At 37.1% G+C, this 24,791-nt stretch overlaps 1 protein-coding gene across 3 annotated transcripts in view; it reads right to left on the reverse strand.

Annotated features, from left to right (window-relative positions):
- LOC126969530 (arfGAP with SH3 domain, ANK repeat and PH domain-containing protein) overlaps positions 1-24,791 on the reverse strand; it is a 79,379-nt gene that overhangs the window by 35,833 nt on the left and 18,755 nt on the right. For all 3 annotated transcript variants that reach the window (XM_050815007.1, XM_050815006.1, XM_050815008.1), the window contains exon 4: positions 9,246-9,500. In XM_050815007.1, the coding sequence (XP_050670964.1) occupies positions 9,246-9,500 (255 nt within the window). The remainder of the gene's footprint in view (positions 1-9,245; positions 9,501-24,791) is intronic.

Here is a 24,791-nt window from a genome sequence, read left to right on the forward strand (position 1 = left end):
ATATTGACTGTTATCTCTCAATATATTCATGATGATTTGTAAGTACATAAGCACATAAAAGAATTTTCTTGAATGTACACAAGGGACAATAAATATATTTAACTTTACCGTACTACACGTTTATAAGTCCTTTGTTGAGTTAAGTAAATCTTTTACAACAGAATCCCAGAAATAAAAAAAACTTGTGTTGTGAAGATTGCTATTGCGTAAATGCCTGCAAACGATACCACGCGTTACGAATGAAGCGATCGCCACCTAGTCCAGTCATTATAGTAAGTTCACCTCGGAATTCGAGATACCCAGCTGTAAGTCTGTAAATACTTGTATTGTATATTGACACCCTAAAAGTTGTCTCAAAACCTACATATGGTAGGGTGTACGCAACTATTAAATTTCAAGGTCAAAGGTCACAAAAATCGGTTTTTTGCGCTTTTTTCGTAAATATCTCATTTCCGATGGGTTTTTTTTTATTTGTATTTAGTATCAATATCGTAGAATACAAATTTCTCTACAAATTTTGTTTAAAATTGTTTATACGGTTAACCGTTTTCGAGAAAGGGGGCGGAGAGAGCGCGGTCACAGCATCACTTCAGGTCAACCGGTGCCTCCGGTCGAAAAAGCGCAAAAAACCGATTTTTGTAACCTGTGACCTTGACATTTAATAGTTGCGTACACTCTACCATATGTAGGTTTTGAGACAACTTTTAGGGTGTCAATATACAAGTATTTACAGACTTACAGCTGGGTATCTCGAATTCCGAGATTCTTAGCTAATTTAAGCTTAAATGACTGGACTAATCAGGCTGTGGAAGTAAGGAATTACTTTAAGTGAAGTGAATTTTGATCAGTAAAAAAAGAGGCAACCTAATATTCTTCCACCTTCACATTAATCAAATTGTGTGTCCTTGCCCCAGGTGTCTTAATACGTCACCCGCGATCTTATGACTATCTTCATAAATGTGCATAAAAGATACAATATACACACGATATCGGATGGCGTATTCAGAAGCCTTCTGCGATACGGGCCGTAAGTCACAGATTGACGGGCACAGTAATGATGGGGTCCCGTAGCTCCGTTTCCCGATGAGTTATGTCGTCTCCGCCTCATACTCCTGTAAAAATGTCACTTTCTAGGGAACAAAAACGTGAAATATGAAATGTCGGTTACAGCTGGCAATCCAAAGTCGCCGACCTAGCATGTCCCAGTTTGTGCAGTCGCGAACATGTTTTTTCAAAGCGCGCTGTAGTAAATAATAGAACATTGCGTATGAACGCGGCCGCGACGAGTGCTTTGTTCGCACATAACGGCACATAGCCACAGTACACCTGACGCGACACCACGTACTACGAGACAAACACACCGTATCATTTACATATGGCGCTTGAAATGGACACGAATCTTCAGTGATGAGCGAGATTCTCGCGCCGGTGTACACTCGACTACCTAGATAGTTTTATTTATAATAACACGAGACGAGCCAGGCGTTCAGCTCCCATTACAATGCAGTACTGCTCAGGATTCTTGAAAAACCCAAAAATTCTGAGCGGCACTACAAATGCGCTCGTCACCTTGAGAGAGAAGACGGTTAAGTCTCATTACGGCGCACTTCAGACCGAAATACAATTATGCTATGAGGGCGGCACTGATAATTTCGGGAATCAAGGAAGGGACACAACATTACTATTTAAAAATCTCCCACTGCCTTAGTCGCATCTCACGACACCGTTGGACCCGAGGCTTTTATGCCCTGGGAATGAACTGGGCAAAATGGTATTGTATAATCGGACTAATTTCAGCAACTCGACGACTGTGCGCCTATTTTGCGTGGGTATATTTGTTATGCCTGGCACCCCAACTCCTCGAGAAACCTTAGCAACTGCCACTCCTTCCTAAAGACTTTTGGGAGTGTGTTTGGGGTTCTAAGATATTGAGCCCGGTAATTTGCTACACCTGGACAATGAAAAAGTACATGCGCAGCAGCAGCGATATTAAATGGATGTTTATTATTGGGATCGTGACCAATTAGGGCCGCCGTTATCTGTTTAAGTTCAATTCTATTGATCTTAATATAGCAATTTGCCATATTGGCATCAAAATTGAGAATCATCTCCTGTAGTGTAAACTATAGATTTTAGTCTTCTAGTATTACCCATAGACGATTGTATTGATGTCTTGTGCGTTTAGGAATTTGGTTTTTGAGCCAGTCAGAATGTAGAGGTACATACATATTGTTACTACATAGATATTGTGTCGCCCTAGCGCGCGGATAACGCCGATATAATATCCGTTTATTGAGTGAGCACATAATACCGATAACATTATGTGTATCATTTTCTTGTTCTGTGGCTAATTCCCAAACAAAAGCTACACATTATACTATGACGTTCACTTTTCATAACGAGTTTTTTTAAATACCTTAAGCTGTTACAACATTGGCTGAATTAATCAATTTCTACATTATCACATCAGCTTTCACGTGTATTAGAAAGCTCTCGTGGCGGATTATAATTAATACCGTTTAGATAGACGTTATGCAAAATGCAACACATTTAAATAGTGGACATAATAATATTATCGTAAGAGGAAATCTGCGTAGCGCTCGGCTTCAGTATCGCCACCATTATCATGGTAATGTAAATAACAGTCACGCAATTAGCAGACCGACACTATGCCGGAATATAAAAGCTTTGTTCTGATAACCAACTACAAGGGTGATTAAATAATTTGCAGCATCACGCGACCAATGACGTAGGTTCATAAAAATCATGCCATTCATATCGCCCGGCTTCTTTCACTAATATCGACCTTCATGAAAGCTGTCTTGTTGAATGTACGCCTGGGGTATGATTATGGTTAGTAAAGCAGCTTTAGTATATTAGCATAAGCTGACGTATCTCAAGAATTGGTCCCAATGCTGCTACGTCTACGCATTTGAGGACCGAATTAATAGAGGATGTGTAAAATGTGAATCTACAATTCTGTAATATTGCAAATAAAACCCCCTTTCAATCTCTAGGTTAGGGTTCTGGTGAGAATGCGTAGGTTTTTTCTACTTAGACCTACTGTCTCATGCGCTTTTGCCTGATGCCTTTCTGTAATGACTTGGATTAGGGTTTTGGAATAGTTTACATCCGGAGTGTTGCTCCAGAGTTTACTACACTCTTGTGAACATGATGTGTACATTGATTTAACAAGACTCCTGGGGACACCACAAAAGTGATCAGGGCCAAATTGCTTTTGACACCGATTCTTAAAAGTTCGACAGCGCAATCATTGCCTTCGGTGCCTGCATGTTCTGGAACCCAAAGTTTAAGGAAGTACGTCTAGATTAACATACTGTTAGCCGTAACTTTGTACCTACAGCCAATCTTCTTACATCTATGTGCTTGTGATCAACCCACCTTGTCACACTGTCATATTCTTGAAATTATTTGAAGGTTTTTTAAAATACTTATGTCTGATAAATGGCCGTTACTGTATTGAAGCTTATAAAGCTTAATTTTTAGTAGCTCCTAGGGATCACGCAGATTTTAAAAATCGAAAAGAGCATATTTCTGAAGAGGTTTGCTCCATGTATATAGTCATTATTCAAGTGCTCTTATGAAATTAGCTCTTGACACACCGGTAGTATGTCTACAAATCAAAATTGACCCATTGAATAAATTGCAAGGCTTAAAAGTAGGTACGAAAAGAAGTAGAAAAATCAATTTAATTGAAACAAATAGATTTTTATAAATATTTATTAAATACACGCGACAGTAGGTACAATCTTAATTACACGTTGCACCGGAACTCCACAATTGGGGGAATGTAACGTCTAAATGCAGTAGACCAATACTATTTCACATCCGGTATGATTCCAATTTTTAAATTGAAAAAAAAAACACAATTAAACCTAAAAGCGAGTTTATAAATACACTTAAACGCTTTTAGCCAGAGATAACGGAGTCCCTTTAGAAGCGGGCCGAACAACTTCCTTGGCTCGTCCACTTGTATTACCGTTCATACTAGCTGTCTATCTATCATTCTTGTCTGTCTACCATTCTTTGTAATCTTGACCTGTATACCACCAACCTTTAATCAGATCTGCTCTATAATTTTATGAAATCAAAATATCTTCTTCCGTCCTCTACATGACCTAACGGCCTTCATTTCAAAACCTGTTTCCAATAACTTTTCTTTGTACATTAAATTGTACAGGTTTTAACATAAATATCAAATAATATGTTAGTGACATACAGCTATAGATACAAATATAACGTCATATTCATCCGCTTTGGTCCAACTTTCAGTAACAGCACGGTTTTCGGATGGTCCTTTATATTCCGACATTCATCGCCGCTATTGTGATACATCTTTTAACAATGAATATTCTGCTGAATACATTAGAATTTACGGGAATCATGCAATATTTTTGTGTTTTGCGGAACTCCATCAAAAGCATGTTTTGTTCAAAGCTGAAGATAAATTATTAAAATGTCTACTGTGGCTGTTTAAGTTTTAGTAAACTAATGCTATGAATTACAATTAACAATAGGTTTACAATTACAACCAATCACGCCTCTACCAATCTACCGGAGGGGTAGGTGGAGATTACGAAACACCATTTTCCAGAGACTTGACATACTTCCTTAGCTTCTTCACTTATAATTGGCAGTCATTCTCAACCGCCGTGGATATTACACACAGTCCAATCCACACACCAACCCACAACATTTACATCATAATTCGCTTTATCAATGTATTCAGATAATCAACATTCATCAATCAATCTTAAGATTCCCTTCTCATTCAATTTGTGAATCAAATTTATTATCTTTCACATAAAACTTGCACCCCAGTGCAACGCAGAGCTGCTTGAATTGTCGGGGATCCAGTGCTCCGAGAACGACTAGATCATTTGGCGTTGCGTAGCAACGTCGCTTCATTGTTTACCTTCTACTGCATTTATCACGGGGAGTATTCCGAAGAGCTGTTTGACCTGATTTGGCACGACACGCCACAAATTCGTCTACAGCTGTGGAATGAGTTTCGTTGTGCTTTATTTTCAGGACGATACGACCTGGGTACCATCACAAAAAACCACGTACACTTTTCTAAAGCCTGCAACGCTCCTGTGATTCTTCTGGTGTTGCAAGAGAATGTAGGCGACGTTGTGATCACTTAGCATCAGGTGGTACGCCCGTTTGTCTTACTCTTCCATTTAAAAATATAATAACGGTCATCGTTCTGCGGAATAAACAGCTAGTTACCGAGTATGAAGTAAATCAAGCTGAGTCATCAATTTCACTAGTGTTTGATATTGCAAAATAAACACACTTAGCCGACTTACAAGAAGCGACAGTATTCGATACGCATGATTAAAAAAAAGCAACACGCACACCATCAAGTACCGTAAAACCAAATCAAGTAGCGTACGATATAAAAGCTAACTTAATTAAGAACCATTCGTTCGTCGAATAAGCGTTCATAACGAGTATTGCCTATTGTAAAGGTCGGTCATTCACTCGGCCTGCGCGCGGCACGTACCATACAACAAGAATACTCATAAATACTTAACACAGAATCGGTAGCGGATGTTAAATTGAACTGATAAAAGACTATGTATAGATAAGATAGTGGATTCGTATAATCTTATTTCATTGAAATTCAATACGTTTATATCATGATCACCTAATAATGGGCACACTTAACAAGTCCTCGTGAACGGATGAGAATCTGGGCCATGAAGAAAAAAGAGCTCGCGTTTATGGCTTTCGAAAAAAAACATCATCAGATTAATTATTGGAGCCATACAGCTGAATAGGGCAGGTAAGATTATACCAGTTGTACGACGAACCCGATTTCGTGAATACCAAAGGTGTTTGTGTGATTGTGTTGGGCGGGACGCTTTTTTTTCCGAATGGAAGAAAAGAGAGTAAAGGGGAGGTTTTCAGATATATGGTAGATTTATACTTGAGTCAGTTTTAACTTCAGTGGAGCAAGTACAAGTTCCTTTTTGACCAGTCCAGGAGAAATGGGCTACTGCGCCATGATACTGATCCTCGTGAATAATTTATGCATCTCTCACCGAAGAGTCAAGAGAGGATTCTCACAGGATGCAGGCATCTACCCTGCATCCTATTCTAGGTCCTAACATGGTTGAACCTCAAAAACAGACGAACCCATTTGAAAATTTTTGCATACGAAGGTGCAAGAAACTATTTTCTTAATTCAATTTTGTTACAATAAAATTGATTTATTGCGATCGCTCCGTTCCCAATCTGTGGTATCATTTAGAAAATCCTTTCTGTTATACCTTATACCTTGTTCACATAAAGGTTATTTAAAAATTATTTGGAATTTCTGAACACATTACACTTTCTGGGATCATGTTGTAAAGGCATACACATCGCCCCACAAAATACTTATTAAGTCGACTTAATGTAGTAGGCATTCCATTCTAAAGATTGGCAACAGCAGTGACAGTATCAGATGGACAGATTCTAATATAATCTCCTTAGATTTAAACAAGAGTTTATCAAATAAAAACAAACAAGTAACCGCCCGAGGAAAAGCTGGTAAACAACTAAAACGTACCGACAGTGATGATTGCATTACATACTCTCTTGAGTATGATCGTGAGCTGCAGATTGCTTTAACAATTAATTTTAACGCGATAACATCTGTTAACTCGTTATCCAAAATGTTGACATCGTCTGTAGTTAGTTGTGTGAGGAAACTTGTAATGAATAACAGCACGTTATGATTAAATGTGAATTCATCGCGTTTGGGCATTTAAAACGAATTTTGAGTGCTAAAATGTACACTCATCAACGGAAGTCGGATAGTCGAAAATCAAAGTAATACCGACAAATTAATAATAATAATAATATATTTATTTGCAAAAAAACATAGTGTACAATGGTGTTTAAATTTAAATAAATAATAAGAGCTTACATGTTTTGTCAGCACTATTCCTAGCATGCAAATATTTAAACACAATATCAGAATTTCATTTCCATAAATTGCAACTAAAGTGCCTAAAACTTGCCTAGAATAAAGGATAAGGAGGAAGAGAAACGAGAAGAGATCAAGCCGTATAAAGTGCTGTAGCAACGTATATACACTGGCCTTCAAAAGTAAGTATCACACTTTTAAAATTGGGATAACGTTTTAAGTTCACAAGATATACTTTCGAAATAAAAAGGACTCCAAAGAGAATTTAATTTTGAACATAAAAACTTTATAGTTGGTTACCTTCTTTTAAGAATTGGCTGAAAAAAAACTTCAAAAACAAAACCATTCCTTTTTCAAAGTGGACGTTTCAGAATTACAATTTTACCATTCACATTTTTCTTTCTGTTTTAAATTTTTTTCAAGATCGATGAGTCTTGTTTTAAAAATTTATGCTAAAAAGCACATAACATTTATTTATCATGCCTCTTTCAGTTGAAGAATGTGCTAGGATCATGGCTTTTCTGGAACTAGGTATCAGTATGCGTCGCACTGCAAGAATGGTGGGTGTGACGGTACGAACGGTCCAGAAGGTAAAGCGAAGGTACGAGGAGACTGGACACCATCTGAGGAGACCTTGTAATGGCAGACCCAGGTGTACCAGTGCCCGAGAAGATCGTTATATTATTTCCACTGTGTTAAGAAATCGCCACGAAAATGCAATTGAAGTCCAGCAACAGCTACTTCAGACCCGGAGGGACTACTTTAGTGACAGTACAGTGAGAAGAAGACCTGCTGAAGCAAATTTGAAACCCCGAAGACCAGCGAGTGGCCCAAAACTCAAGAGACAGCATCGAGTAGCGAGACTGCGATACGCCCGTGAACACATACAGTGGGACGAAGAAGAATGGTCAAGAATTTTGTTTGCAGATGAGTCTCGATTCTCCCTTTACACTTCTGATGGAAGGCGAAGTGTTTACAGGCGACCTGGTGAGCGATACCTACAAGCCTGCATCTCAGAAAGAGTCCAATACGGTGGAGGCAGTGTACATGTATGGGCTGGCATATCTTCAGAAGGTCGCACAGAGCTAGTAGCCATAGAAAATGGCACCCTCACTGGGCAAAGATATGCTCAAGAGATTCTCAATGAGTATGCAGTGCCGTATTTAGCAAATATGGGTGATGGATCGATGCTGACGCATGATAATGCCCGGCCACGCACGGCTCATATCGTACAAGAGTATATTTAGGAGGTCGGTATCAGCGTGATGGCTTGGCCATCAAGAAGTCCTGATCTCAACCCGATTGAACACGCCTGGGATGAGCTTGGGAGGCTAGTCAGAAATCGCAGACCACCACCTATTACCCTCAGGTCACTAAAGCACGCCCTGGTAGAAGAATGGGAGAATATTCCCCAACATCGGCTCCGAAACCTAGTGTTCAGTATGCCAAACCGGCTCGAAGCTGTAATCAGATCTCGAGGAGGCAATACCAGTTATTAAAAATTAAATAACATGTAATACATTTTAGTTGAATTTTTTTTACACTTAACTAAAGATGTCTATTTTCATTGTTTTATCTTTTTTTAAGTTAAAATTGTTACTTACGTATAATTTTAGTTTCTAAGAATTAAAGCCTATAAAAATTGCAACAAAACGTTTTTAATCTTAAATCTCTAACTTCTATAGTTAAGAAAAAAAAATAATTTGAAAAGTGTGATACTTACTTTTGTAGGCAGTGCCAGTATTTGATATTAGTAAATAGGTCTGATAACATTTAGCGAGAAGCTAGAAGGTACTAAAGTCAAACATTTTCTATGCACGGCACAATAAATCATCAGCTATTATAATACAACCTATTATATTTGTCTCACGATGATTGCTCACCTTTTTCAAAACAAAATACTAACGTGTAACGATATCAGCAACTACCTGTGACTCCCCTCGTAATTGTAACATTTCTGTCATCTGTACTAATAGTATAAAAAGGTAATGTTTGTAAGGTTGTAGAGGGTAATCTATGGATCCACTGAACCGATTTTGAAAATTCTGTTCCCAATAGAAAGTCACCTTATTTGTGAGTGTCATAGGTGTATTATTACCCCAAAACAACTAGTTTTTCGTGGTAGTCTGATTTGCAAAGTCGAAAAAAAGGGGTCGAGCCAAATCGTTTTTTACGAACGCTGCCTTAACGACTCAGCTGCATGCATGTGGCAATATTGGAAAACCAACTGACATGGTTTACTGGTAAATACGGACGAAGTCGCGGGTAACACCTAGTACGTTCATCTAGTTATCAGGACACATACCTCACACATCTGTAACTGAAACAGCCTCCTCTCCTTCTCCATTTCATCAGCGATCTCTGCCGGCGTTACCTCACTGCGGATGAGGCCTGCTTCCTTAGCTTGTGACTTCTTCTCTTTTTCTATTTTCAGGTACTTTGACTCGTAATCTTTTGATGCCTTGTCAAACGGCCTTTTTAAATCGCCTTTCACGCCTCGAAGGTCTCCTTTTAATAGGCTGTCTATTGGAAACATTACTATGTTGTTAATATTCTGCATCTGCGAACAATTAAAATAAAATTTACTTAGGTGCGGATAAAAGTTAAAATGGGGCGGGAATGGTGGGCACTGTCAACCGCGCATGCGCGTCCGTACGCTTTTTATATGTGACGATTACAGCTTTTATCTTGCACAAAATACAATTAAATTGAATCATAATTATACACTTTTTGTAGCCAATGCCATGAAACTATTTAAGAAGTCATTCACGGTTGATTGGTTTCACATGAAGAAGAACAAACGACCGGTACAAAGGAATAGTGTTTTGATTTAATGGTGTGTATTGAGTAAATTACGATTATAGGAGTAGAAAAATATAATTCCCACCTTGTCATACAAATAATCCTAATGCCATGTTGTTAAGTTTACATATTTCTTGTAACGGACGCTAGAGATCCAACTACTGAACAAAATGATACTGAGAGAGTAGCGACTACAGGTAGACATTTATATTCTCTTCAAAATCTCTATAGCTCTCAGCGTCACCAGTATTGCGCTTGTCATCTTGAGATCTAAGTCTCAGAAGCCCAATGACTCGTACAGCACCTTTTGAATCGAAACACAGTCTTGAAGGCAGAAGACATAGTTTAAATTACCAGCACCGTGTTTAATAAGTAATCACAGTCCAAAAAATTAATTCACCATTCACACATCTATCGTATAATACTACGACTATAATGTAGAAGGTCTATCGAATATCACCTAAAAACAAAATAGATTTCAGAAATCGAAAACGTTATTGCAAAAGCCGAGTTGCATTCCGCAAGGGTCGACGTTTTAGCCGCGGAGATTGGAAACTTTGATTACCTCATACTTTGATAGGCCACACTGTATAGCTACAGGCGACTAACTGCAAGCGATTTAAACAATTCACTTGCGTTTCATTACACGCAAAGTTAATAAATAACGTTTTCTAATTGACTTGAGGTTGCTATACAAATATTACCATCATCATCATCTCAGCCGGAAGACGTCCACTGCTGGACAATGGTCTCCCCCAAACACCTCCATGATCTCTAATGACAAGATCATCGGTTCATCTTGTGGAGCCTACCAACACTGCGTCTTCCAGTACGTGGTCGCCATTCGAGGAAATTGCGAAACATTGTGGGTTCTACAAAATATGAGGCAATCGTGAACCTTTTTTTCTGATTTTTTTGATTTTATTTCTACGTTAGGCCGACGGATCGTAGATTACTGTTACAGTGTACAAAGTCAACCTGTTGCATTCTTTGTTTTCGCAAGACTGCACAAACAAACAGACACTTATCTCAACATACTGTAATATGGTAAACCAAGAAGTCAGTTATGAATCATAAATAATGTTGATGTAACAACGAAAGTAAAGAATAAAGTGAGAATTAGTCAGCTAAGTTCAAAATTTTTGATATTTCGGGCAAATGAACCGTGTATGGTACATTATTATTGGAAACGGGAGGTAGTAAAGGGGCCTATATCATATAAGATATATATCACCAAGGTGTTCGTCTTGCAGTGGTTCTACTGTATGTAAAAACTTCAAAAATTATCAACGCCGGACTGATTAAACAGAGTTTCCAAAGACGATGTGGTCATTGTCATTTTCATCTAAGTATTCCAAAGGTTTGTTAAACAAGCATTGAAGGACGATTATGACCCCTCAAACAATGGAAGGGACTTGATGTTCGAAACGAGACCGACAAGTTGAATACAATAGTGTAATTAGTATGTTATAACAAACTTTATAAATGAAATATTTTGGCGTTAAGGCTTCATGTTAATGCGGAAAACATAAGTTAAATAATAATACTTATTAAAGCAATAGATAATTCTCCCCAGTCATACAAAGACTCATCCAAAAGTGAGAGATGCTCTATTTTTGAACTAGAAATAAATATATTAGGTATCTATTATATTTCGCAGATTGTTCTAAAGGTAAAAATGAAATTATTGTATAAATCAACGTAACCCTGTAAAAAAACACAATGTTTGTGTTTGTTTGAGTCAAATCTGATTTACGAGCGAATTCCTTCAGTGAATGAATATAAAACTATAATGCTAGTCACTATATAAAAAAGTTAAATGAAAAAAGATTTAAAAGTGCTACTTATATAAAGATTATATTAGTAGCACTTTTAAATCGTTTTACAGATACCGTCAATTTGATAACTCTATCATTGAGGGTAGGTAAGATACTTACACTCAAAAGTTGCTCAACCATTTTAATTAGGGACATATTAATGAGATTTTAAAAGTGATATTAAGAGGAAATAATTTTGAATTTGGGCTAAAAACCAAACAGAAAAGAGTCGAAAACGTTTGTATCGAAAAATCGCCATGACTGACGCTTCCTCATAACGTATAAAATATTGTCAGGCTCATAAGTGGGTACAAATATCATAGGATACAATACATACTGTATTCAAAGATTATACGCTCCGCTAAAACTCACTACAAAAGCCGGCAGATGTTTGAAATTCCATATAATATCAACTAACGCTTGCACACAATGAAAAAGATTGTTGAATAGAATTTCAGTATTGCTTGACTTTGCTTTTTTATTCTTCCGTGATTTTAATCACCGACGGTATTCATTAAAGTGGAAACTCTATCGAGAGTGTTCCTATTGAAATCAATGAAGCGAACGCGTCAATGACAGACAAGTGGCCGAGGGTATATTATGGCGTGTTAGGGCAAGGTGCAATATGAAACCCTTTATGAGTATATGCAATATATAGACTTACAATCTTCACGAAGCATCCTTACACAAACAATGAATTCAAGCTCTAAAGGTTGATTGATGCATCCAATATACGATAATTAATATTTGTACAGTTTTGTCCTTATTACTTTTTATATTTCATAAATTTGATATTATTTAAACACGATTCATGTATTGAATGCAGCACCTTACAAACTATTTTGTTATGTATATTACAGCCATTGTAAAGTACTCTATTTGAAGAGAGTGGCCGTTGAGGTTCTTGTATGTTCTTCTCACGAGGACTACTTTTTCCGAACATATGGTAGATTCAGTAATTTAAAAGATATATTTATAGTGATATTCAAAAGCGCTAAGTTTAATCCTAATTAAATTAAGTTAAAAAGAAAATAAAGAAAAATAAAGCATGCGAGACAGAAGCACATCTCTAACAGAGATACAGAAAGATAGAAAAGATAAGCGAATCTTTTATTGTTACTGTAAATGATTTTGATTGACAAGTCCTTCACAGTCAGCCACGCCTAACATTTACACCTTAATATTATGAATAAGCTGCCCCCAGCTAAAAATACATCGACAAATCAAAATTGGTCGCGAATTATCGGGCTGCCAAGTCGTCTATACGCAGGAATACTTTAACTCTATGGTTTGAAAGACACCGAGCACCCTAGTTTGTAAGTAATATGCTTTACACGCAACGTTACACATACGAGTAATTTTAAGGATCAAGTGTGTCTAACTAATTTTGCATACGGATTAGGTTTCTAAAACATTTATATATAAGAAGTTAGTGAAGCCTAGCTAACTTTCAATACGCCTCGTCTGTGTAATATAGATTAAAAATACATGCCCGTATGTATATAAAATTCTCGACGGGGCAGAGACATTGAAAGCATCAGACGCAGAGAATTGAAGCCTTCGAAATGTGGTCTTGACGCCGCCTGCTCAGGATTCCTGGGCCAGCTCAGGATTCAAACAGATCAGCGGTTGTCTCAGATTTGCCTACAGAGAATCCTGAAATATTTCGTGCACATTGCTCGCAGAAGCGAAGAAAGTCTCGAAAGACTGATGGTGTCGGGGAAGGTAGAGGGGAAATAGACCGAGAGGCCGAAGTCCGAAGTCATGGTCGGATCAGATATCCGAACATCTGGATATCGACAGTAACCGATGGAGGCGTGCTGTTGCAAGTTTTTTTTTTTTTATGATAATAAGGAACGAGACAAGCAGGACGTTCAGCTGATGGTAATTGATACGCCATGCCCATTACAATGCAGTGCCGTTCAGGATTCTCAAAAAACCCAAAAATTCTGAGTGGCACTACAATTGCGCTCGTCACCTTGAGACATAAGATGTTAAGCCTCATTTGCCCAGTAATTTCACTAGCTACGGCGCCCTTCAAACCGAAACACAGTAATGCTTCACGGCAGAAATAGGCGCCGTTGTGGTACCCATAATCTAGCCGGCTTCCTGTGCAACGGAGCCTCCCACTGGTACTGCAGTCTACGGAGTCACGATCCTCAGCGGTGGGGGGACGAAGAAGAAGAAGATATAAATACAATGTTGTAGTAGAATTCCAAAACGATCACTAAGGAACTTTAGGTGATTGCGACTTTAATAAGCGAATATTATATCAATTATAGATCAAAGATGAATAGACACATTCTCTTATATGAATACAAAGCTGTGTAAAAAATCAAAATGATTATGATAAAAATATATTAAATGCAGGTACATAAGGCATAAAAGGCATTAATTTTCTCAAAATTGATTCCTTTAGATTTCTTTTTGATGTCATTTTAACACTTTAATTGCTCGGACACACGTCATCATTTGCCGATAAATATGGATCCTATAATATTTACTCTATAATCGTGGCATATTTAATTAATAACTAGTAAAGAATGCGACAACTTTTAAAATATTAGAGATGTCCTTTCAAAACGAAAATTTTATTAAAGCCTTCCTCCTCTATATGTTTAAAAAATCATTGACGATTTAAAAAGTATTTGTTGAAGTAATATGATTTTTTTTTAAATCTGATTCGTAAAATAATGCTTAGCTTTGTATTAGTCTAGGTTTACTATAAGTAGATATTTGTATTATAAATCTCGGCATGTTCATTGTTTTTCCTTACATATATTGGAATGATGAAAATAAAATATGAACATCTAACGCAACTCAAAAGAGAAAATTCAATATTCATATATTATAATTATCTTTTTTTATGATAACAGTGCAATATAGAGCTCAAAAAATTAAATTTCACACAAAAAATGTAATGACAGACAGAGATTTATATGGTAACCTAGATTCACATACTGTCTATAAGGAACAAACAAATCTCAAATAATGGAACAAACAGGTCACGAATTTAGAACGTGCGCAGAGTTTAATAGCGAATCACGGTCACAGCGAAACTTGACGTAAATATTTTAATGAAACGCAAATAATAACAAAAAGTTTAATGAAATTTCATGCTTTTATTCATGATATTAATATTAAGACATTCAAATAAAAGTATATTTAATTCGGATTTTAAAATCAGTAATTGAATATGTGTGTGTGAACGATCGAAAAGAAACACAGCGATACATTATTCGAAATAAAATTCCATCACAATTTAATTTGTTTCTTCAATAGCCTGAGGGCATCAGCTCCATTCACAAGGTATCATATTATAATTTAGAAAGTTAATAATGTAAAGAAACCTTTACTATACAATCGTTTATTAAAGATTCTTTTGGATTTCACGACACTTATGGTATATTATCCAACAAAAGGCACATTAGCTCGACTGAACCGAACAGTAGGTAGGCATAAAAGTAAATCTTTATTCGTATTCGGAAATAAAACGGAGCAGCATTGCCCATATTTCTCTCTCTCTCTGAAACAAATCTATACTAATATTATAAAGCTGCAGTGTTTGTTTGTTTGTTTGAACGCGCTAATCTCTGGTACTACTGGTCCGATTTGAATGATTATTTCAGTGTTGGGTAGTCCATTTATCGAGGAAGGCTATAGGCTATGTTTTTTTTTTCAAAATTAGGGATCCGTAATAAAATTGATATTTTGTAACACAAGGTGTAAAATCGAAAACCTATTTTTGCGTGCGCTGCAAAAACTATTGACAATAGAACAAAATGATGTACAGGCTATAATATAGGCAATATTTTATTACTTATAAAACTATCGCGTGAATTATACTTTATATGGCAAAACAACGTTTGCCGGGTCAGCTAGTTTGTGATATGACAATGACCCAACGGCTTTTCGACAAGTGATATAATTAGTAGTGTTTACATATTTACCAATAATAAAACCACAAAAACACTAACAATAATTGTAAAAATTTTTAAGACTATAATATAATGGAATCGTGTGAAAGGGGCGTCGCATGAAAAGTATAGAACAATAATAAAACAATGATCACAATACTAATAAGAAGCACGCGCGACTAAAAGCCTGCTCTATTGTATGCTAATCGGATGTTATATTGTTACAAAAAGTAAACTGTTCTTCTCAGCACGATTCGGTCTTGCACCAGCGGCTAAGACATGCTTAAAACATTATCTTATCATGACACACAACGACAAAGGAAACACGTATTTACGATGGCGCGATGGCGCAAACGGAACTACAGTTTCGCTCATTTTGATAAGTGTAATTAATAAGCAGAGAAGCTACACGCATAGAGAAAAAGTTGTAGCTATATTAAAAAGGGGTCATGCTACTTTTTAGAACTTTTGGTAATTTTCTCGAGTGGAGACTCGAGACAAACCTGCCTTCCAAAATCAAGCATTTAAAATGAAAGTAGAATATCATCCAGCGCATAAACACAGGCTTTACAAAAATATTAAGTGGAGCTATATAGTTTTCATGAAACTTTTATTCCAATAATAATATTATATAGCATCTATATCTACTTAGTAGATTCGAGAGATCACTCGCTTCAACGATACGCACAAAATCTTAATCTAGTTTAAAATAATTACATCCAAAGAGTTATTTAAAACATTCAATATATAATCAATCTGGCAGAGCGGGAATACGATAAAGGTTCTCGAAACACGCGAAAAGTACAAAGCTGTGAGTTATGTCAAGGTCAGGCCAAGGATTCTGCGCACTTCACGAGGGAATAACTGAAGCAAAGAGAGTCCCAACTCTGTCATGAAGCAACAGATAACAATGCGGGCAGGTCTCATTATTTCGTAGCCCAACATTGATCGGAAAACAAGTGTTAAAGACAAACTGGCTAAAGTTAAACTCTCTTAAATTTTCTCAATAACCTTGAAATGTTTATTCTTGGCATACGATTTTGTTATATATAAAGTCAAGAATTTTTAAGTACCTAATAAAATAATAGAAGAATCAAAGAACAATATTGAATCGTCAATATTTTAACGCTCCCACCGACACCAAAAGCGTGTTCATTAATTCCAAGTATTCTATCACTTCAGAGTTCAGACATTTACAAACATAATTCGTTTAAAACGCTTCACAATGCATGGCAGAAATCTTACGCAAGGTAGGCCATGAAGTTCAACAGTTCAGTATAATGATTTAAAAGTAAATTTTGAAACTAATTAACAATGACATCCCCAAGTGTTACAACGAGTTTTTAAGAAAGTATTTCTTTTGATGGGCTGTGACTGGAACTATATTATAATCTCTTTCCAGATTTTGGCTCATTTTAATGTTGAGCGCACTTGCCTAGAATGTGAAAAGTGTATCATTCTTTCCGAGATCCAAGTTATCATTCTTTCATTTGGGGTTCTCGCTGTAGAGTATTTCAATGTCATGGTGGCAAATCACATGGTTATTTGTATTTACGTTTTTCTCATATTTGGCAAACAATTACCACGTGTGACCGTATATTTGACGAAGTATGTGCGCGCTTCAGTTACGAAAACATGCCTATGGGCGTTCGGAATCCTCGAGGTAGATAATGCGGTCGGTTGTCAATCACCGCGACGATACTATACGAGTCATAGGTACATGTTTGATACCTTATTTGTTTATTTGATCGGAGCAAAAGTCGTCCCAAACTTGGAGTTGCATAAAGAAACTTTTTCATAAACAAAACAAACGTAAACATTAGACCCAAGTACGTAATTAAGCAAAGTATGTAATAATTTCATCTGTCAACTATATGGCAACAAATATTTGTATGCCTCAACCCTGTACGTAAACTAATTAATCAATGTGTTACGAATCCAATGCGCGACAATATCTATTTGTTAATAGACTGGAAAAGTTAGTGTTAATATGCCTGAAATAAGACCATATTTATCCTTTACGAACTGACGTCGTTGTCTGATTATGAAGCTAACTGATGCAGCTTCACACTCACAAATGTATACACGTTTATAATAAAGTCACAGCCACTGTTCAGGCATTATCTATAATACAAATGATTTGAGTTTTCTTTAGTGTTAATTCCGCCAATATTTGTCTTTAAACAATTCGACACGTGTTTCGCCTCTACACGAGGCATCCTCAGGACGTGTTGTCACGCCAAAATATGGCACCAGACTCAAGTGGCAGTAGTCTAAAAAGATATTGGCGGAATTAACACAAAAGAAAACTCAAATCATTTGTATAATTATGGATTTCCGCAAAGTAACGCCCGCCTACTTCAATAAATTTTCATCATTTATAAATAAATTTAAATGTTTTATAAAAAAATGGCTCTAATCTCTAGTCGTATATTCTATTACTCCACAGCTGAATATCTATGTGATCGGACAGCCCGGGACTAGATTATGATTATTTTATAGCGATAGAAATGTAGACTGTACAATATTGTATATTTTTATTGAAAAGAGGGCAAAAAATTAATGCTGGGAGAGCTTCTTCTCTCTCAGAGCGCCATTTGTTTCCGAAGCGGTAGTAGTATCTCGTATATTAAAAATGACATCAAAAATAATTCTAAAGGTATCAATTTTGAGAAAATAAATGCCTTTTCATGACGTTTAAGTGTTGTTGCAATATATAATGTTATTATCACTCCCTATCGTAAAAAAATATATTTGTATTAGTATTCTATTCTATTATTGTATATCGGACCCCCCAAATACATGTTATAGTAACATGACATCTAAATAATAAAGCTACAAATACATGATCGGATTTTTGTACGACCGAAAGATCGGATGTGATCCGGTTACGGACCATATTCGATGATATGTCGCGTGGTCCATCGCACAAAATTATAATTTTTACGGATCCGGCAGTACCAAATCCGAAAATGTGTTTAGAGTATCTTAATGTATATATTTCTTGTGTGCGTGTGTATGTCACTGAACTCCTCCTAAACGGCTGGATCTATTTTGATGATTTTTTTGTTTGTTTCAGTGAATTTGAGATTGGTTTAGATTCTCAATTCCGTCCATATTATATAATTCTCCTGCTCATGTGTATGTGAGTGAACTCCTCCTAACGGCTGGACCGATTTTTCAAATTTAAGACGTGTGTACAGGACAACGTCTGTCGAGTCCACTAGTATATATATAATACCTTTGCAAGTTTGAACACGTCATAGTTTTGGATGCACATAGGCTTCTACGTCAAATTTTTTAAGTGTTGGTTATTTGTTTGCCATGTTGTGGTTGGTCGTATGTACCTTTATTTATATGTTGGCGTGTACGTCATAATATACATTATATTTTTCCCAATACATCAAACACAAGCGAACACAAATAGCCATCTGAAGTGTCATCACGTGATCAAGTTTGGCAAACAAATGCAAGGTAATTGCACTGATATTACGATGTAAGTGCGACAACAGATAAGCCTTGACGACTCAATAAAGATAGCAGTTTGTAATCTAGCTCAAGCAACCTCACAATAGGTTGTTGTTATTCAATTACTTCTTCGGTTTGCGATGGTACTTTGATTTACAAACAGAAATCTAAGCTCATAGGTACCAATGAAGAATTTAATGCGACTGCTACCATTCCATGCAGAATTTCTCGTCGATAAGTCAAGACTTATAAATACATTTTTGGATTCCATTTACCTTATGGATTCCATTAACTTTATTTTATGTACACTTTTGCCGCTATAATATATATACTTACGAGTATGTATATACAATACTACTGAAGGTTCTGCGACGATTCTATCATTCCGTGCTCTTCGCTGCTTTGGCGGAATAAGAAGACGAACTGTATAGCCGAGTGGTTAGCAATCTTACCTACTAAGCTAGAGGTCCCAGGTTCGAATCCTCGTAGGTGCAAGCATTTATATGATGAATATGGATGTTTGTTTCCGAGTCATGGATGTTTAAATGTATTTATGTATGTTTAAGTAAGTATATTGTATTAAATATACATAACACATATATAGCCATATGCTTAATTTGGGGCAAGATAATTTGTGTAAAAAGTGTGTTAATATTGTTATTATTATTAAGAAAAGCCTAGGTTTATAAGCTCGACTTACTCGCTCCAGGACCTGGGCGCAATTTAAGACCAGCTTTAGATATTACACGTAACGCAAGAGGCTTTAGTACTTTCCCCCCAAGAGCCTTTGATGTGTGCGAGAGTACATCAAAGTTGAGCCTTCATTTTCTTCTTTAATTATTTGCAACTTAGCAATGATTCAACTGACTAAATCTTAAACAAGTTAAATGTATGAGGCACACCTCAATACCCACACAATAGTCTAGAATGATGTTACGAAAGAGAGAAATCCATATCTTGTAGAATCTTAGAGAACTCTTCGTGTGCGAGTTCTATTCATGCTTGACGGATTTTTATTACAAAACATCCAAAATAAATTTGCAACCAAAATTTATGAACGATGCGAGACTCGCCTCTCGGGTTCCGTCAAAGGTCTCTTTCCAACTGAGCCAACCGTTCGAGTGACGCATCGAACGTATGTCTTGTTCAACTCTCAGGTTGTGGATCCATCGACTACATCTACACCATCTATCACATCAAAATATATCACATCGAATTACCAGGATTTACGTTCGATGCGTCACTCGAACGGTTGTCTCAGTTGGTAAGAGCTCTCGGACGGAACCCAAGGACACGGGTTCAAGTTAATTTTATAGTTAATGCCAGATGTGAGGGATATCACTTTAGTGTAACAAATTGTTTACAGAGCATCGTAAAAGATCTAATGCACTAAATACGGAATTAGTGTTTATGGCAAGGAATCAATGTCGGATTGCTGGCATCACCCTGACCCATTTAGCACCGGCACACAACAATCCATGCGCCCACACACGCCCGCGCCGTGACGTCACGACGCATCGACTACAACGAGGGAAATCTTTTAGAACCTAGATTCTCAGTGCGCATAAATCTTATAAACTAGTTTATTATAAAGTAAATATTTTATGTGCCTTTACTCAGAAATACTGCCAGCTTGTATAGTTACGCAAAACTAACGATTTATTATTTCATAACATTCATCGCCGTAATAATATAATATTTTATTTAATTGTACACTTCACACAAGCCAGTTCAATACTGGCCACGTGTAAGCAATATAATAAAAAAATAAGCTTAAATTTTGAAAATGGATCTCTGTCCCAATATTATTATTGAGTACGAGTAAACAAATGGCAAATGAATAAAAATTCATTTGCCATTTGTTTTACGATTTGGCGGCAAATTGTCTGTGTCACGTCAGCATGGATGAAGCGAGAAATTTTTGTGCTTTTCGATGTCAGTTTAAGTCAACAAGAAAGTCATGATAGACTGCGAATAGGCTTTAATGATAAAGCCCCATGTCGCGGCACCTTTTACACTGGTTTAATCAGTTTAACGTGGTCGCACTAATCGCACCGATGATCTGCGTAAGGTACGGTCTTCTACGGCGGCGACTGAAGATACCAGTGGGAGCTCCTTTGCACAGGATGCCGGCTAGATAATGGGTACCCCGTACTATAACGGCGCCTATTTCTGCCGTGAAGCAGTAATGTGTAAGCATAACTGTTTCCGTCTGAATTGCGCGGTAGCTAGTGAAATTACTGGGCTATTGAGACTCATCTCATGTCTCAAGGTGATGAGCGCAATATTAGGGCCGCTCAAAATTTTTGGTTTTTTCAATAATCCTGAGCGGCACAGCATTGTAATGGGCAGGACATGTCAATTAACAATACCTGAACGTTTTGCTCGTCTCGTCCCTTATTATCATAAAAAAAAATAACACGAGTGTTTGCGGTGTATTATCGAGACTGATAAAAGAGTGACCCATCAATAGATTCAAGATCCTCCATGAATATTTAGCGGTCAGGAAGCCTCGTGCTCCGTACATAATCTGAACGAGGCCGCAAACCCCGACCTGATGATTGGTTGAATTTGTTGCTCAGCGGGCAATGGAGAAGGATATGCTCGGAGTTTCCGTACGAGATCGAATCAGAAATGAGGAGATCCGTAGGAGAACTAATGTCACCGTCATAGCCCAAATAATTGCGAAACTAAAGAGGCAGTGGGCAGGGCACATAGCTCGACGGACAGATGGACGTTGGGGCAGTAAGGTCCTCGAATGGCGACCACGTACCGGAAGACGTAGTTTTGGTAGGCTTCACAAGATGGACCGACGATCTGGTCAGGATCGCCGGAATAGGTTGGATGAGGGCAGCGCAGGACCGATCGTCATGACGATCTTTGGGGGACGCTTTGTCCAGCAGTGGACGTCTCCCGGCTGAAATGATGATGATGATAAAAATGATTGAAGGATTTAACGGAGGTGCCTATGTTCGACATACTGTCCAAAAGTCTGCTCAGTGGGTGTATTCTTCCGAGGAATGTCCAACTAAAGTGAAGAGAGATCGAAGCGTGAGAATAAATATGGTTGGGTGCCTCATTCTTCGGAAGGATGAGGACGCGACAATTGTTTTGGAATTAAGAGGATCGAAAAACAGCTACTACAGAAGGAAAGTTCCGGACAAAAGACCACGCACCTTGCGGTTTTTATATAAAAATCAAAGAAATCTTCGATGAAGATGTTTTATGGACGCCGAGGCAGCTGCGTTTCAAAAGCCCGCCGAAACGACCCTTAAGGACGAATGGACAAAGTTCTTTTCACAGTGGTTCCATCGGATGCAGCGATGTATTGACGAGAATGGACAATATTTTGGAAAATAGTAGTATTATTTTATCTATTGTATTATCAAATACGATCACCACAGTAGCTTCTCACAATCTTACCAATTAAAAATACGTCGTAAACAGAGGACATGACAAGCCTTCATTGAGAATTATAGCAGCTTTTTCTAAGCTGTTTTATCCGTTGTAGAAGCTACGACACACAATGCGTACAAACGTTAATCTAATTTATTCCTAATCCCATTCATATGTTTGTGTTAAGGGACATCTACTTCAACATACGGACTATAGTTATTTACACCAATGCTAAGTAATGAATGCTATTTAAGTTAGTTTTTTTGTTTGTATGGCGCAACAGTTAGTTTTACAATGGCTAATTTCATGCAGTGGCATTCAATACTTTATCTACGACCATGAAATAAATCAAAATATATTTATTTTGGAGCGGATAAAAAGAGAAATCGCGAATGTTGACCGCTTAGATAATTTATACGCCTGTATAGAGCCTCTTGCTGTTAGGCAATGCATGACAACAGGCAAGGGCGTGCATATCATATAGGCAATTTGGCAGTGCAAACCTTGTTATGAACATAAATAAATATAGCTTAAATATGTTAAAGTTAATTTACTATCTACGGTAGGCAGTCTACAGATTGCATATACGAAGTTTGCATACAACATAATATGTCGTATTGTCGGACTAAAGCACGACTTGTTAGATCTACAGTGCCTGCCTTGCTAGAAAACTAAACTAATGCGGCGTGCATTAGTTTAGTTTTGACCTGACAACAGGTCACAAACACGACACGCCTCAAGTTAGGATATCATCCCCACCATCTGGATGTGTGGCGGTCCTCCACAATCCAAGGAGCTTTTTTCCACGTACTACAAAGCTGTGGAATAGGCTTTCTTGTGCAGTGTTTCCGGGACGATACGACAAGGGTACCTTTAAAAAAAAGCGCATACATCTTCCTTAAAGGCCGGCAACGCTCCTGTGATTCCTCTGGTGTTGCAAGAGATTGTGGGTGGCGGTGATCACTTAACACCAGGTGACCCGTACGCTCGTTTGTCCTCCTATTCCAGAAAATAAAGATTAGGTTTATTACTTTAGTGTGCTACGTCTTACACTCTCCATGACTAAGTCACTTTGTTTGAGTGTGCGTGGGCTTGCTGAAAATAGAGGCAAACTGTGCGTCTCTATTTTTTTTGATGTGTTTACAGCTGTCACAGTCTATCTAGATGTATAAATTATGTAATGGCGGGGGCTGTCTACTGCGCATGCGCGGCGTCAGCCATCTATATAGCGCAGGTCAGTGCGCTTTTTTTATGTGAAGTTTTAGAGAGTTTATCTTGCACCTAATGAAATTATACACGCAATTATAATGCTACACTTGTTGCCCATGTCATGGGGCAAAATTTTCAATGTTGTACATTTATGTTCATTTCCTTACGACCCGTAGGAATGTATAGTTTTGTGTTATGGTTAATTAGGAAATGGGAGTAGAAGAGATAATAATTTCAACTTAGACGGACAACTAGAGCATAACAATAATGCTAAATCTTTTCAAAACTCAAATAAACTAAGAACTCACTGAGGCAAATATCATTTATATTTTATTAACACTATGATGTTTTGAAACTACTTACTTCTGAATTTATATAACGTATTAAATTACTATTCAGTGGTTATATTATATTTAATTAGGCACGCGATAATTATTCCAAAATGTTTATAACATAGACAATATTTCGTTTGATAAGTATTAAAACTCAACGCGGTTCAAATATCTCCAATTTACGAGTCGAAATTTACTTTCTTTCGAAAACGAGGTCAAGCGTGAATCAAACGAGAATGTATCGCCGACCACGAGTATATTAGTTTCGCCGGAAATTACATATCAACAGACAAAAAACTAATATATACACAATACGGTGGGAAATTGTAAACAATATATTGTAATATGATTGAAAAATTTACACACTTAAGCATTTCAGAAATAAATGCTTTTCTTTTTGTTATGTATATTCTTTTACGACATGATGACAGAAAATTTACAAAACAAGCAATATGTTATGTTTTTAAAGTGATAACCCTCACTTCTAGGATTAAATACACAAATAAAGATAGTTCTGTGCGAGTGCCCTTCCAACTGAGCTAACCGTTCGAGTGACGTGAGATTACGTCTTTCAAATTTTATTTGTGTGTACAAAACAAATTGTTCTAAACTTTTATGTGGTAAAAGTTACTACAACATAAATTACTTTCTTAATGATTTAGGAATGTAGCGACCGCTCTTAGGCTGTTTAGTTAAGAAATTTTATTGTAATAAAATTCTAGTTAAAATATAAACCTGTAGATTGTTTTGCGCCCGTTCTTCACGTCTGAGACATATATTTTGGATTGGATTTTTGGATAAAAATATTTCAATTTCAATTATTATGTGACCTGGTTATCCTTAAAATCTTAAAGGTGAGCGCCTTCGCAGGATTCTGTACCCAAGGAGTAATCAAAGGGAACCCTTTTGG

Source organism: Leptidea sinapis, chromosome 18 (genome assembly GCF_905404315.1).
Source record: "Leptidea sinapis chromosome 18, ilLepSina1.1, whole genome shotgun sequence".
In the NCBI taxonomy this organism is placed as follows: domain Eukaryota; kingdom Metazoa; phylum Arthropoda; class Insecta; order Lepidoptera; family Pieridae; genus Leptidea; species Leptidea sinapis.